At 44.0% G+C, this 14,875-nt stretch overlaps 1 protein-coding gene across 1 annotated transcript in view; it reads right to left on the bottom strand.

Moving 5' to 3' along the window:
• The window catches only part of MUSK (muscle associated receptor tyrosine kinase), a 53,575-nt gene that overhangs the window by 17,864 nt on the left and 20,836 nt on the right, over positions 1 to 14,875 (bottom strand). Inside the window, exons 6-9 of the mRNA XM_017816363.1 lie at positions 12,156 to 12,280; positions 8,155 to 8,314; positions 6,619 to 6,625; positions 3,631 to 3,897 (exon numbers count right to left, since the gene is read on the bottom strand). Of these exons, the coding sequence (XP_017671852.1) occupies positions 3,631 to 3,897; positions 6,619 to 6,625; positions 8,155 to 8,314; positions 12,156 to 12,280 (559 nt within the window). The remainder of the gene's footprint in view (positions 1 to 3,630; positions 3,898 to 6,618; positions 6,626 to 8,154; positions 8,315 to 12,155; positions 12,281 to 14,875) is intronic.

Genomic DNA, 14,875 nt, shown 5'->3' with positions numbered 1-14,875 from the left:
AAAGGAAAGGAAAGGAAAGGAAAGGAAAGGAAAGGAAAGGAAAGGAAAGGAAAGGAAAGGAAAGGAAAGGAAAGGAAAGGAAAGGGGTCCATGGGGAAGGATTTAGCCAAATTCATCACCTGATGCAATCTGATTAATTATACAACAGTTTTGGCAAGAGCAGATGGCCATGACATTTGGAAATGACTATCAACACTCCAAATACTCTAAAGGACCTGAAGGATGCAGGTCATTGGGAATTCTACCAGGGCAACAGCTTTTCTGCAACACTAATGGATGCCCGTCAAGTCTGCAGGCTGAAGCCATCAAAGCTCAGCTGCTCTTTGCTTGGTTTTAGCCAGTGCTGGTTTATTCCTTCCTCACTTCATGGAAACCAGAATGCAGCCAGATGGCATAATTTATCTTTTTTATGTTAAACAACATGTGGAACAGGAATGACCTTCTGAAGTAAAGAAATGCTTAGATAGGGAAATGAGAAAAACTTGCATTTGCTGAGACTTGGGAGATCTGGGTTGAATTAGCTCTGTTCACTCCTGCAGCCAGAGCATCCTTAAATAAGCCCTTTATTCAATTGCAAAACACAAAAGACCCTTCCTCTGCAATGTTGTCTGCCCCCGCATTAAAGGAATGTTATCTTTACCACAGACCCACCCTGGATGCATGGTAAGGCAGCCAGAGAGAGTGATGATCAGTCTCCTCTAGCTGGGTTCATACCATTGTTGTAACACTTAAAGCTGAGCAGGGAGAGCTTGATGAGATCATATGCAAAGATAACTTCAGATTATTATTAGAAGTTTCATGTCATGTAAATGACAGATGGACAAAGAACAGTAATGGCAGAAGAGAAAAAGTGTGGCAGTAGTGTTTTTAGGGACCACAAGAGACTATTTAAGAGGAGGTGGGGACACTTAGGCCCAAACAAAGTGAGACATTTTCCAACAAAAGACAGTTCTCTGCAGCCTTGTCACTTCATATCAGCAGTGATTGAAATAGAAACTGAGGATGTTTCTTTTGCTGTCACAATAGCAGCCAGTGGCAAAAGGCAGAGGTAATCAAGAATTATGAAATGAGACATCACTTTTCTTAAAAACTCTCATTTTAATCAAATTACATCTTAATTTACATGAAGTGAAACTTTTCCCATGTTGCTTTTTTCTGTTTCATTTCATATTGTTTTATTCCCTGATCACTTTTATAAAAGCTTTACTTAGTCTATCAGTTTTTATTCTTGCTAGATAGCTCCCAAACCAAAATGAACATTAAAAAAATATGACATGGAGAAAAACTGGTGCAGAGAATAAATAATATGACAAAACTACATGAAAATATGTCAAGGGGAATATATCCCTCAAAAACTGGGAGAATTCTCCCACCTCTGAGATGGTTAAATTTTTACTCATGAAGTATTTCAGCTGAAAACTTGTGTAGTCTAGCCAGTGTCTGCAGAGAGGTATAAAGTTGTCGGTAAAAAGTAATCAAGATAATTGGAAAGTAACCAAGACTACGTGAGATGTGTTAAAGAGCCCCCAGACCTCTCTCAGCTGTTCAGAAGTACATATTAGATGTCGAGTTTTTAAAAGGAGTATTGGGCTAGGGCTTTGGAAGAACTGCTGTCCAGCTGATGTGCTCTGGGAACAAGAATTGGAAAGGATGCTGTTACAGGGCTTTTGTTATGAAGAAAGCTGCATTAAAATTGGGGGGGGAGGTGTAGGAGGAGCAGGGGGGAGGGGGTAATAATCAAAAAAAACCCAACACTGACTCATGGATTTGAAGAAGGATGATGCCAGGCAAATCCATTAACATTTAGACATATTTGCAAATGCTGTACCTGTTAGCTCAAGATCAAGTGCAGATTTATGTTGATTTATGTCACTCTGACTTTAGAACTGCCCCAGAAGTGCAAGCCTTCAGTCACTTACCATGAGTTCTGGTCCTACAGGGCCACGTTTGAGTAGAAGTAAATGAAGCAAGGCCCTGATCTAACTGAAATGCTTTGTGGAGCACTGTGCAAGATCCCTAGCTGACAAATGTGCCGTACATGTGTGGCTGAAATATAAATACTGACACACATCTTGAAAAAAGGCACAGAGATCATGTACTTAAGGGCACAGTGACAAAGAGGAGAATAATGAGGTGGCAGGGAGAAGTCTGCCAGTAAAAAGCAAGTTTCAGTACTTGGCTGCATGATTATCTGTGAATACTTGCACATACACTTTTTTTTGTAGCATATATGCCACCACTCTGTTGATGGTGGAATACTGAACATCATAGATACCAAATAGAAAACTGAATGTATAGTCAAGCTGCATACTGGGCTTTTCCTCTGTGCCTTTGTTTTAGGGACCTTAAAGGAGGAGCAACCAGTAAGATCTGGATTACAAAAACAATGTGCTGCTATTGCCCTGAAAAGCCCCTACATAACTGGAAAAATGACTGCCAGTAGACCATATCTAACCCAAGTCCAGCTGGCACTGTGCTTGCCATATCTGCACAGAAGACTTGTAGTTTAGTTGAGACAGTAGAGTTGGGGCTGCTCTTCCGACAAACAGAGATCTGAATAAATTTTTAAAAAGCATTTCAAGGAAGATGAGAACAAAGCACTGCACTTCGGGCAAGGATGTCAGTTGCCCAAATGTGAAATGGGTAATAACTAGTCCTCCAGGGGGTGAATATGCTAGGAAAAAAAGAAAGCTTCATCCCGATATATCTATGAGGGGCTGTCCTTGGCAAGACACACCAAGCAGTCATAACTCCATTATAGTCAACAGTAACAGAACTTGGACCTGGCCAGAAAAGCAAGAGCTGTGTGCAGAGCTTGGAAAAAACTGGTTTTTCTAGTCAGAGAAATGGGAAAGATTTAAAATGTCACTGCAAAGAGGAAGGGAAGAAACTCGCCTCCATGGCCATGGTGGGAGGACAAGGAATGAGGGAAGGATTGCTCAGGAGGTTGCATGGGGAGGGAGCAGTGTCTCTGCCACTGGGATATGTGCACAAATATCTGTCAGCAGTGGATTAGTGAGAGATGCTTTGGACTCCTCAGGGTCCCTGTCAGCCCAGTTTCAATGGACATTTCTCTGCATATGGAAGGATATAAGAGCCAGATTGAGTTTTGGTTTAGCAGGTACAATTACAGTGTCATAATCTCTGATGTTGTCTTTTTTTGTTCCATCTTTGTCTTAGTGCAAAGTGCTAAATGATTGCCTTGGCCAGATTTATTGCATACTCTGGGGCTGTATTTAGTCAAAGTTCCAAATAAGCAATTACTTTTGATAGTAATAGTAAGTACAGACTGACATAGGAAGATTTAACTGATAACAATATGTTAATTATTTAAACAAACTGTGTCATTCAAATGGATACTTCTTTTCAACACTGTCCACTAAATGCCTGATATAATACAAAAGTCTGAGCCTGGAATTCAGTCCATACCCTAGCAATGAGCACAGACAGAGCTCAATCAGTCATCTCTGGGTGTACAGAGAAGAGAGCAAAGGGAAAACCTATGCAAACCTAGAGGGCCCAACTTCACTTAATGCTACTGCAAGCCTGGTCAGTCCCTCACCACTCCACAGCTGCCTACACATCCCCATGAAATGAAAGTGAAATATGAGCATTTTTTTCTTCATTTACCTGCACACTGGTTTTGGAGCTGGCCCAGCTCCGGAGGGATTGCACTCCTGGAAGATGTAGTTACACAGCAGAGACTCAGCAGCCGGTTGGCAGAATGAACTCACCATTTTCAGTTCAGTCCAGGCAGTGTGCACAAGCAGCTCTTGGGTCTCCTCTGGGTCAGCATAGGAGGAGTTGAAGAAAACAAGAGCATTCTTCGCCAAGATAGCACTGCACACCTCACCTCTGTAAGTGCTGCAGTAACCTGCATCACCCTTGTACAGCTTGCTGTTGAGGACAAGAGAATACACACATAGAGTAAGCTCACAGCTCTAAATAGCTGTAGGCTCACAATGCCTAGGCTCTGTTTCTGAATAAAGTAGAATGTATAAGGCTAACACAGGGCAGAGGAGATAGCAGACAGTTATAATCACTAAAACCAGCTAATATATTCCAAAAATGAAAATTCTGCAAAGTACCCTGGTGTGAGCCCTAGTGAGTTCCAAGTATTGTGAACTTTATAAGTGGGCAAAAGACTGAGCAATCAAACACAACCATGGCCTAGCACGGCCCCTCACCCTCTCCCTAGGCCCTATGGGAAACCATTTTATTTTCCCTGCAGTAGGCATCAGCCATGCTTCTTTTGCAGCCCTGTTATAACTCAGTGTTTTTTGCTCTGCTGTCTAACAACTGTTTAATTTAGGATGGACTTGATGAGCAAGAGCCAGAAAAGTCCAATACAATATGTGCCAGGGAATTTTTCACAAGATCAGATCAAATTCCTGCCTGCCCCTCCTCAGCTCCTGCACCCCTCCTGACCCTGCCTCACTTCCACACGTGTTTAGGTGGGAGACACAGAGAGGAGGAAGGCACAGGTCTCTGAATTTTTCTTCCTGGTTCTTCCCTGCAAGGTCCATCTTCTCCTCTCCTAACCATATCTCCCACATTGCAAACTCCTGCCACAAAGGATGGAGACAAAGCTATGCAGGAGCAATAAAAAGCACACTAGGCCCAGCTCATTTGAGGGCCATTTATTTATCTTTCCTGTGATTTTTGCATCTAGGAGATCCGTCCCTTCTTCCCCACAGCCATGAAAATGGAGCAGCAGGGCAAGGGAAGTGCACAGGTCAGCTGTAGCTGTAGCTTCCACAGTCACCCAACAGCAGCAAGGTCTGCGGGTGAGGAGATGCCCTCTGCCTAGGCAGCCCGTGGGATGCAGTGTCCTTGGCATGGGAGGGAAACCTGGGATAACAGACTCCCTGTGCGTGGGGGATGGCCAAATTGGGAAGGGAGGAGGGCGGGGTGCAGCTGTCACCATTGCTCATTTGGTCAGTGTAACTGGGGTCAGGGAGTTCAATTCACAACATGCCAACCATTTGGAGCAGTCAACAGAGCTATTTGTATCTTTGCCTTGTATTTCTTTCCCCTGTCGAAATAATCACCCATTGTTAACTCTGGGTTTTCTTGCTGTTTTTTCTTCAGAAAGCTGGACATACATGGACAAGGAATTACACAGTATGCACACATTTCTCCTTTTCAAATGCTGCTCTTTGCAGATGAAACTCCCTGGCCCTGTTTCAGCTGCTATACTTTGGGTTCCATGTGAATTTTTTTTAAATTATATTTTTTTCTATTTTGCATTGGCTAAAAAATACAGGGACCAACCCCTTGAGATATTACCAAAATGGCAGTGATGCTGTGACACCCTGCATCATCCCAGGCTCCATGGACATGCCTTCATGTGACACAGGTGTCCCCCAGCATGCTGCACCAGTCTCACAGCCCAAGACATCACCCTGGTGTACAGCATGTTGCCCCAAAGCGATGCAATGCCCCCTGATAGAACTGTTTGTGGCATTCAGGGTTCATGTTGTTTACATTTTCCCAATCATACCCATTGTGCTTAATCTGAAAGTTGCTACCTTCCTGTGTCCAAGAGGCAAAAGCAGGGGTAGGTGTGCATGAGGCTGCTGTGCTGCTGACTTCAGTGGGCTGCAGAAGCTGCCTGACAACAGCCCTCAGTGCTTAGGCTGTGATTCCTTGATTTTCTAAAACATTCAAGGAGACACAGACCAAGTTGCAACGGAGAAGTAGCAACAACGTGTTTCTCACATTGCCTTGTCACAGAAAGGGAATTTCGTGCAGTGAGTGTTGAGAACATCTGTGGGACTGAAAGGCTCAGCATTTGAGCACTGTTCCCACGCCTGTGACACCTTCACAGGTGCAGGTGTAAGTCATAGGTCTGCCATCATCATTGGTGGTCACTTAATCACTTACAGACTTCCTGAATCAATCTAGCAAGCCCCTGTAATGGAGACGATGGCCTTTGCAGGGGGTCTGTGTCAGCAGACTGGCAAAGCCATCTGCTCAGACTTTCTCGGGCCATGCTGATTTCTCTGAGGGCCAGAAGCCCTCAGCCCACCTCCCTAGCTAATCCTTTCTTTTCCTTCCAGTGCAGCATGTAAAAATATAGTAAAAACAAAAATCCAGCTAAATTGTTCAAAAATTGTTGTGCAGAGGTGCATTTCTCATCACATGTAAGTGGCTTTACCATTCATAACTGCTTGGAACAAATTTAAACTTCTCTTGCCCTAACCTGATCATCACCAAACCAAATTACATTTACTGACTGTGTATACGCAGGAGTTTAACTTGCAATTAAGCTTTGCCATGTAAGTTTATAAGGTCAAGTGAAGTTGTGGGTCTGTAACTGTGAACAGAATTTACTACAAAATATTCTGCCCACTACTATATTTCAAACACCCTTACTGTTGTGTGACATACCACTTGCTTGATACAAAATCATTCTTATCTACCTGAGCTCAGTCTCCAATTATGCCTCTATAAAGGAGCTCAGTGTACCCTTCAGGTGAACCTCATCTGCGTGACTGGCATACAGAAACCCTCTCCCTTTATTTAAGCCAAACTAACCAAATCCCCTTGGTTCATCATTTCTCTTCTCCCTGGTCCAGAAAAAACTTCCACAAAGCCACAGAAAGTCATTCTTACCTCCACTCTGCCAAGAAGCACCAAATCCAGGAATTGTGATGAACCAGGAGAAAGAAGAAATGGAAAAGATATCAGTGACACTTCATTGCTCCCTCCGAGATGTGTAAGTTGGCATTTCCATGATAGGAAATCTGTCTGAAAACCATAAGCTGTCTGAAAAAGAATGCACCTAAATTCTGTCCTATTTTTTGTACCTTCTTGTGGGGAAGAAAGGTTGGGCAACACTGGATGCTGTAAAGAGAGAAGGAATGAGGAGGAGGAAGTGCATTGTTGACTCAGTGCCAGCTGAAGTGGACTGTTGCACCCTAAACTCACATTTTTACCCTGATCCTTTGGGTCCTACATAACTAGCAGGTAGCACCCTCTGTTTAAATCACCCATGTACTCATTACTTCAGGCAGCAGCTGTAACAGGCAAGAGAAACTAGGGCTGGAGATGCAGCACTGTCACATGACGGTGCCCCCACCTTGCCAGTGCCACAGGGAACTGGGCTGTGCCAGCCAAGGACCGGGACACCTCTGCCCTGGGACTCTTGTGAGATGGAACAAGGCTAAGGCAGACTTCTGATCAGGTCTAGGCAACTGTTCCCCTCCTGCTAAACACAGACAGCCCAGAGGAGAGCAGTGCAACCCCTCCCACCAGCCCAAAGCACCTGCCCTCCCCACTGCATTTGTGGGACAGAGACTTGCCTGGGCTAAAAGCAGAAGTTGAAAAATACAAAAAGATACAGTTGAAAAATACAAAAAGTACGGAAGTTGTGAAATACAGCATCAAGTGCTGAGTCTCTTACAAGGCAGAGCTTGCTGCTAGGTTTCAATGCCCAGTGTAAGAAAGAGCATGGTTATTTTTTCAACAAAGAAGCAGCTAAGGCACAGAGAGAAGAACAGGTGCATGCCTGGTTAAAAGCAGGACCAGGGCTATCATCCCATGTCCTGTGGGATTGCTCTTTCCTCTAACTATACCTCCCTGACTGTCCAAAGAGGGAAGGCACAAGATGCCACCTTTTTCTCTGTGTGCCAAATGTTGCTAGCTAGCTCTGACCTTTGGTATTTCTTCCCTTTGGAACATCTTTTTCACATTTAGGAGATGTCTCTGGAAGCAGAGATTACTCCAGACAGGGTGGGATACTACTCTGACAGCAACCTCCCTGCCTTCTGGATGCAATCCCCTGTGAAGCTAAACTGTTCAAAGCTATTTTCACTTTGCTGTTAGGTGATACCAATGCTGGGTCATCGCCACGACTTCCTTCACATGGATGAATTTACCAAGTGCACTTCTGGGACACAAAGTACAAGACAGCATCAAACATTCAGGAAATGACAGCTGTGGCAGTCTCCAAAGTGTAAGAATATATGAGGAAATAGCCTGGTGGGGGACGCACTTGTACTCAAATTTAAGCCCCTGCACGCCATCAGCTTTCCAAAGCTTTCCCTCTTCCTCCAGAGTACTTCACGCCCCTTTCTTCTCTCCCAGCGGAAATGCTAAGACTGTGATTGCAAGAGTAAAAAATTAATCACCCCTTCTCTCCCTGCCTACCTGAAATGCTGATGGTTGCTGCTGCTTTTGCAGCTCCAAAAGTTTTGCTGTGTTTGTTCGTGGCAAGGCAAGTGAACAGGCCAGGTCGGGTGACGTACACCTGCAGTCTGGAATCAACCACTCTGTCCTTGACACTTTCCATTATAGACCCTGCAGAAACCTAAAAGAGTGAAAAGCCCAGTGCAGTGATATTTCCAACAAAGGGGCAAACAAGGAAACTAAGGTAAAATCTAAGAGGTACAGCCACAAGCATTTAAATTAGCATAGAAAGATGTGGTATATAGATGGAGGTGGCAGAGAGCTAAAGCTGCTGGGGTTACTTTCGTGCTTTCATAGCAGCTGACTTCACAGACAAAAGTAAATGTTAAAGGTCTCTCCTATTTCACACTTCCGCAATATTTTTGCAATTATTTGTCAGTTCCAGAGGGCCACAGTCGCAATTTGGCTCATGTAATTTATCTGGCTAATTACTCCAGGACTTCTTGTAGTAGATTGTTTGCCTCTTCATGCCTTAGCAAGGAAGGGCACAAGGTGACTTTGTGGACATCCGCTATACAGAGGAAGAAAAGAAAATAGTTTGGAAGTCATTGATACTGGATTAATATAACCACTGCCACACTTTCAAAGCAGTCATGAGCAAAGAAAGTGCTATAGCTCCAACACTTCTGCAAATATCTGGTAGATTTTTTTTATCTCACAACTGGAAATATGGAAGGGGCTGCAAATGTGGTGATTTTGGCCAGATCAGAAATTCCCAGGTAAATGAGCTTGGAGCCTGCTAATTTTGGCCAACTGGGCTTGATTTTATCAAGTCTTTCTTGCTCATATGAATTCATTAAAGTAGGAGGGCATCAACCTTGCAAGAGCAATAGGAAGGAGCAGCATTGCCTACTTTAATCTTCATACTGAGAGGAAGCATCAAATGTAATTCAAGTGAGATATGGTTGACTGTGGATCCCAGAGGTGTGACCTGACTCTAAGAACAGTGATAATTGTCTCCCTGGACCCATCCCAGCAAAGCACTCTACCTATGTGTCTAATTGAGAAGACAGAGATATCAATCTGACCTCCCAGAGGGTTAGTAGAAATGTGCTTTCAATGAGATGTTTCAATGAGATGAAATACCCATATGTATTAACAGCTATAATTGAAAAAGCAAGAAGGAACACATCAGTGCTGTATCACATCTTTTGTAAGCAGATTGGATCCTCTCTAAAAAGAAAATGCCGAAAAGAAAATATTTGCTTTGCCTCACTCAAGTTCAACTTGGAATTGTGGTAAGATAATGTGTACGGGAAGAAATCAGTAAATAATCAGACCAGAACAGTCTGCAAGTGTTGCACCAGGTATGCCAGTCCCCGTGTTAATACAGGGGCCAGGGATATTTTTGCCCTTACACTGTGAAGTCCGTTCAAGTGGGTGGAAGCTCAGGGGATATTTTTCCACAGTTTTCTCTTTTATTACAGTTCTGGTTAGATTTAGTTTTAGAATCTTTTTCTCTCCAGAAACCATTCAGCACTAAAATAATGTGGAGACCTTGCCAGTAGAAAAGGGGAATTTCTTACAGGCTGCTCCTGCCTCCCAGCATCCACCTGGGATTTGTGGCTGCTTGCCCCAAGCAGCTTTTGCTAATCCAGTCTTCTCTCACTTCTTGATCTTCAGGTCTTGGGTGTACCATGTCTGGCAGCATTGAACTGTGCCTAGTGAGCACAGAGAACTGGGATTTTTTATTACCGCTTGGATGCAGAAGGAAGAGGTTGCTCAGGTAACTGCAAGCAGTATGAGCAGTATGTACCATGTACCATGAAAAATCACAGGTGAACATGTGGGGTAGTGGTGCCTAGTATTTCCACACCGGCCAGCTGTGGTTTTCTCTACCAGGAACCTCAAGATATCCCCTTGTGTTAATTGATTCCCTTCCCTTTTCAAATACATCTCCTGAGATTTTGTTCCCAGCAGGTCTCTCTTTAGCCCTTAAAATACCCCCTCAACCACCACCAAACCAGAGACTTCTTCACATCTTCACACCTGCTTCATTTATTCTTCGGAGTATGAAAAACCAAATTACAAGGCCCATGATGCCCTGTGGTGTGTAGCAGGAGGAAAATGAATTGTATTTCTATTTAGGTAGGCAAGGCAGCTGCTGCACAGAGGAGTTTCCATCCTTCTCTTCAAGGGCAGTTCAATAAGCTCAGCAAAAATCCCATTCTTTAAGCTTCAGGACAATTACAGGTCAGTGTTCAGAGACCATAATGCCACAGGAATGCTGCATCTTCTGATGACTCACTACTGTTGTGAACCAGCCTTCAAATGCACGATCGACAGTCCACCCACTTCCTGCTGACTTTCCCAGAAACAGGCTCTCATTAAGGCCTCCTTGCCATATTTAAAATGAGGCAATTTGGACCACTACCCTCCTGAGACTGGGCTATGCTTTGCAGAGCAGGGATGGGGCAGAGCAGATATGACAAGCCAGACAGTGGTCCCGGGCAGGGGTCGAACATCATGTCACACACAGGGATCCACACACAGGGATCCACACAAAGGGATCCGGGCAGAGCACAGGTCTGTGCTCTGGAAATACTCTGCCCCTGCTAGGTACCCCAACCCCCTGGAACAGGTTTCAATCCCAATGGGAAAGAAGTCAAATAAACACTTGCAGTTGTCTCAAATTAACTTCTGTCAAAAAACATGTCAGAAACCACTGAGGATCCACAGTTCTCTGCAGAGGCTGATCTGATCCCTTTGCTGTTCTCCCTACCAACCTTGAGGGAATATTAGCCCTAATCAGACTGGAGCACATCATAAAGTTTAGAGGAGGTAAGGAAGGCAAGACAGCCTCCTAAGTAGCCCAGGGGCCTTAATAACGTATTTTTATATGTCGAAAGAAGGGATACAGACCAGGATGGTGATAGGCCCCTGAAGTAAGGAACTTGAATAAGAGGATTTATTGGTTCTGTTTGACAAGCAAGTCATGAATGGTCATGGGCAGCCTGTGGTCAGAAGGACATGAGGTCAGTGAGAAAGGGTGGATGAAAATTGCCAGCCTGCAGTCAGAGGATGCTCCACATGCCTCCACAGCATCACACCCTGGGGCTCACACGCTTAAAAAAGCTGTTGAAAGACCACAGAGAGTATAAAGCATGTTCACCCCACTCATAAGAAGACTAGAGGAAACCCATGGCAGGCTCAGGCTGCAGAGCTGCTGTGACTGTGGTGCACTGCTCACTCCTGCAGAGGCACTATTGGGTGTCAAGCAACTCTTCAGTTCAGCTGAAGTGAAAACATTGCAATAGCCTACACACAGGCATGAAAGCCATACAAATTCAAAGCAAGCACCTATTTTAAATGGTCAGGATCATTAAATCACAGAACAATTTCCTGTGAGATATAGTGGTTTTGCATCTCTTGCTGCCTGCCACTGAAAGAGTGTGTCTTTCTTGATGACATGCTTCTAGACAGGAACAAATCGGTGACATACTTCATTGCGTCACCTAGGTCAGTCTAGAAAACTTCAGGTCTATTCTCTTCTCCAAATATGCTGTGGAAACATGGGTATTTTACCTTAAAACAGTTGGCCCTATCTAACTCCTTGTTTTTTGTTATTTTGTCAAATAAGCAATTTTGCCATATATTTGTTACCACGCTAGAAAAACGGAAAGGGAAGATAGCTGCAGAAACACTTAAACCCACAATAAAGTCCTAGAAACCACGGCTTGGAGGAAGGTTGAGAGTGTCTAAACCACCCTGCAGCCTGGGGTTTCCAGATCCTAAAAAATTCGCTCATGCAACACCCTGAAGAAGGGGGAGAGTGTTTTTCAGAAGAGAAAGCTGGAGCAGAGAGGTGAGGTGGACTCAACCAGATTGCACAACAAGGTGCTAAGTAAGGCAGGAATAGAAACCACTAGTGCTGGCTCCCAGCCCTGCATTTTAATCCCTGGGCTGTGCTTCTGTCTGCTAGCAGTGCTCCAGGGCCAAAAGCATGAAAAAGAGGTACTTACAGCTTTCCCATTTTCCAGCCAGGTGACAGTAGGGACTGGAAGACCGGCCGCCGTGCACCGCAAGGTCACCACAGAACCAAAGGTGATATTTTGGGATTCGGGAGCCTTCAAGATTCTGGCAAACACTGCAAGAGAAGAGAAAGGTGCTAGTTGAACAGTAATGTAAAGCTGAGGCTGGAGCTGGCATGGGGGAGCTCCCTCTCCAGTGTGTCTTGATATAAGCCACAGTTCCATGAGTAAAAGAAAAGAATAGCACAGGCTTCCCAGTGACTTTTGGGAGAGGGATGAGGAGGAGAAAGAAAGTGACCAGAGTGGTTACATTACAGACCAAAATTTTACCTCTGGAAATTTCTACATCGATTCAATGTAGAGGGGGTAATGTGCAAGAAAACCAAGGGCAAACTCATCAGTAGCATGCAAATGGAACAGCTTACAGCAAATACCCAAAGTTACCATGCTGCCCTGCCAAGAGTGACCTCCTTTGCTCAAAACCATCAAGGAAGACCACTGGTGTGATCACACACCATGAAGGTTAAGGGTCAGACAAACTCCTCAGTCTGATCACAGTGATTAGGACTTGCCATGGATTGGGCAAACAGCAACATTTTCATTGCCGTGACAAGCTGCCCTTAGGGGAGAGAGTCTAACATCGAGTTAAGGAGGAATGGCTGGCAAAGACTTAGAGAAGTTGAGATTACAGTAGGAAAGTAGATTTTTAAAGTGACTTCTCATTTCTACCGCTATTGCTTCTTTTGTGGCAATAGGATTACTGGGCAGTTTAAAGATAAGCGCTCTCCTGTCTTCAAGAAATTTTATTTTTTCTTTGTTGGGGTGGAAATAACAACTGAAGTGCTTTTGCTGAAAACCTACTTCAATCCAGAATCACAATTCTGATGGTCTTCACAAGCTGCTGTACTTGGACCACATAGAGGAAAGCAGAGAAGAGATATTTCCCACCTGGAACATTTGAGTTTTGACCCAAAATTTTTCATAGAGATGCCATAATGTCTATACAGAAGCAAGTTGAATAGCTCTGCCATTTCTTACTCCAATTTCTCATGCTTAGTGAGTAAAACCTTCTGGACTGCACAGCAATGACTAAAAGTCTCCAACAGAAACTTTAGTAGGCAGAGGAATTTCTCTTGGAATTGTCAGACAAGCCTGATATCTTGTTTGCTACTTTTTCTATCAGTATGTTATCAACATATCTGATCAAGTCACAGTCTTCTGTGTCTCTGTCTGCCCTATTCAGAAATAGAACATCCAACTCCAATATTTGGGACAGGAAGGCTTTGCAAAATTTCAGTTGGAATGAAAAAATATATGCTTTCCACATAGTCCTTTCACCCAGTTCTGACCTGGGATGGGACTGAGATTTGTTTTAACAAAGAGCCTAAAACCAGCTTTTCCTCATGGATAGGTAACACTGGGAGTTAATTTCAGCATGCAAACCTTTTCTTCTTAGGAGCAAAGTCATTCAGTAGACTCCTGGGCAGGGTTTATTTTAGGAAGATTAAATTTAATGTCATCGAAGTGAAAATGGGGGGAGGATAAACATTATATTGAGTTTGTTAATTCTTCTGTGTGTTCCAAGCAGCGTCACTTTCTGTGCTCAGTGCCTCTTCCTTAAAGTCAAAGCAGAGCAGCATCAGGCTTCTGCATCCTACTACACCTCAGCGAGACAGCAGTTATGAACCTCCATCACTAACGAGTAAAGCTGCAGTCACTGGCCAGGGACTTTTCTGATGGATATTAAGTAAAATGAAACCTTTGCCTGAAGTTTTTCTTCAGGCCATTAGCACCAGATGGTTATGAATTCAGACCCGAGTGTTACAGGCCAAGCTCGTAATTACTTTTATACTTCATTTGGAGAAATACTAAACTTTGGGCCTATCCCCTGGCAGCAGTTACATTCTCATGGCTTCTGCCGAAGCCAGCACGTTAGATCCCAGAGTGGAACGCAGCCCTTGGTGTTTTTCTCATGCTGCTCAGTGCGATGTTGGGATCCTGCCCACGTGATGACTCTGCTGCTCAGATCATGCCCAGCTTAGTTAATACAAAGTGACTAACTACCAGCACTCAGTCGTGCTGGCACGTATGTCCTCCTCCGTATTAGCTGTTCTCCCAAGATCTGCTAGGATCTTTAAACCAGGAATAAAAACCCCACACTTCTTGAAAATGACAATAGCACAGGCAGCATGCAAAGCCACAGTGAGTGCCGTGGCTGGTCCAGCTTGTGCATGGCATCACGCCTATGGAGAGGCCAGAAAGCTGCATCCCACTTCCCAAGGTCCTCCCACTAGCACTGATCACAGCACTTCCTTTAGTAGCCTAGCACACTGCTGGCCTGAGAGTTGTCCGCCAGCATAGGGAAGGCAAAGGGCCAGGCTATTCAAGCTCAAAACACCAGATACAGGGATAAAAAAATCCAGTAACAGCTGCTAAACATTCACATGTTTCTTGTGGGAAGTACTGCATGGAGGAATGGCTAAATAAAATTTGGCCTATAAGGAAATAAGGTGATTTCCAAAGTGTTATTTCCAAAGTGTGGAGGAACTGAAACTGCTGCTATCCCTTGTGCCACCATGTTTACTTTCAGGAGCTTCAGAACTGAAGTTACAGATGTAATTCCTTAACATTTCAAGTACTTACGTTTGCATATTTTAAAAAAGTATCTTACTTAAAGTTTAGCTATTTAGCCTAAGTACTTAGCTGTAGAT

This window comes from Lepidothrix coronata, unplaced genomic scaffold (genome assembly GCF_001604755.1).
Source record: "Lepidothrix coronata isolate B3197 unplaced genomic scaffold, Lepidothrix_coronata-1.0 Scaffold55, whole genome shotgun sequence".
In the NCBI taxonomy this organism is placed as follows: Eukaryota; Metazoa; Chordata; class Aves; order Passeriformes; family Pipridae; genus Lepidothrix; species Lepidothrix coronata.
This window is presented reverse-complemented; position numbering and strand designations above follow the sequence as displayed.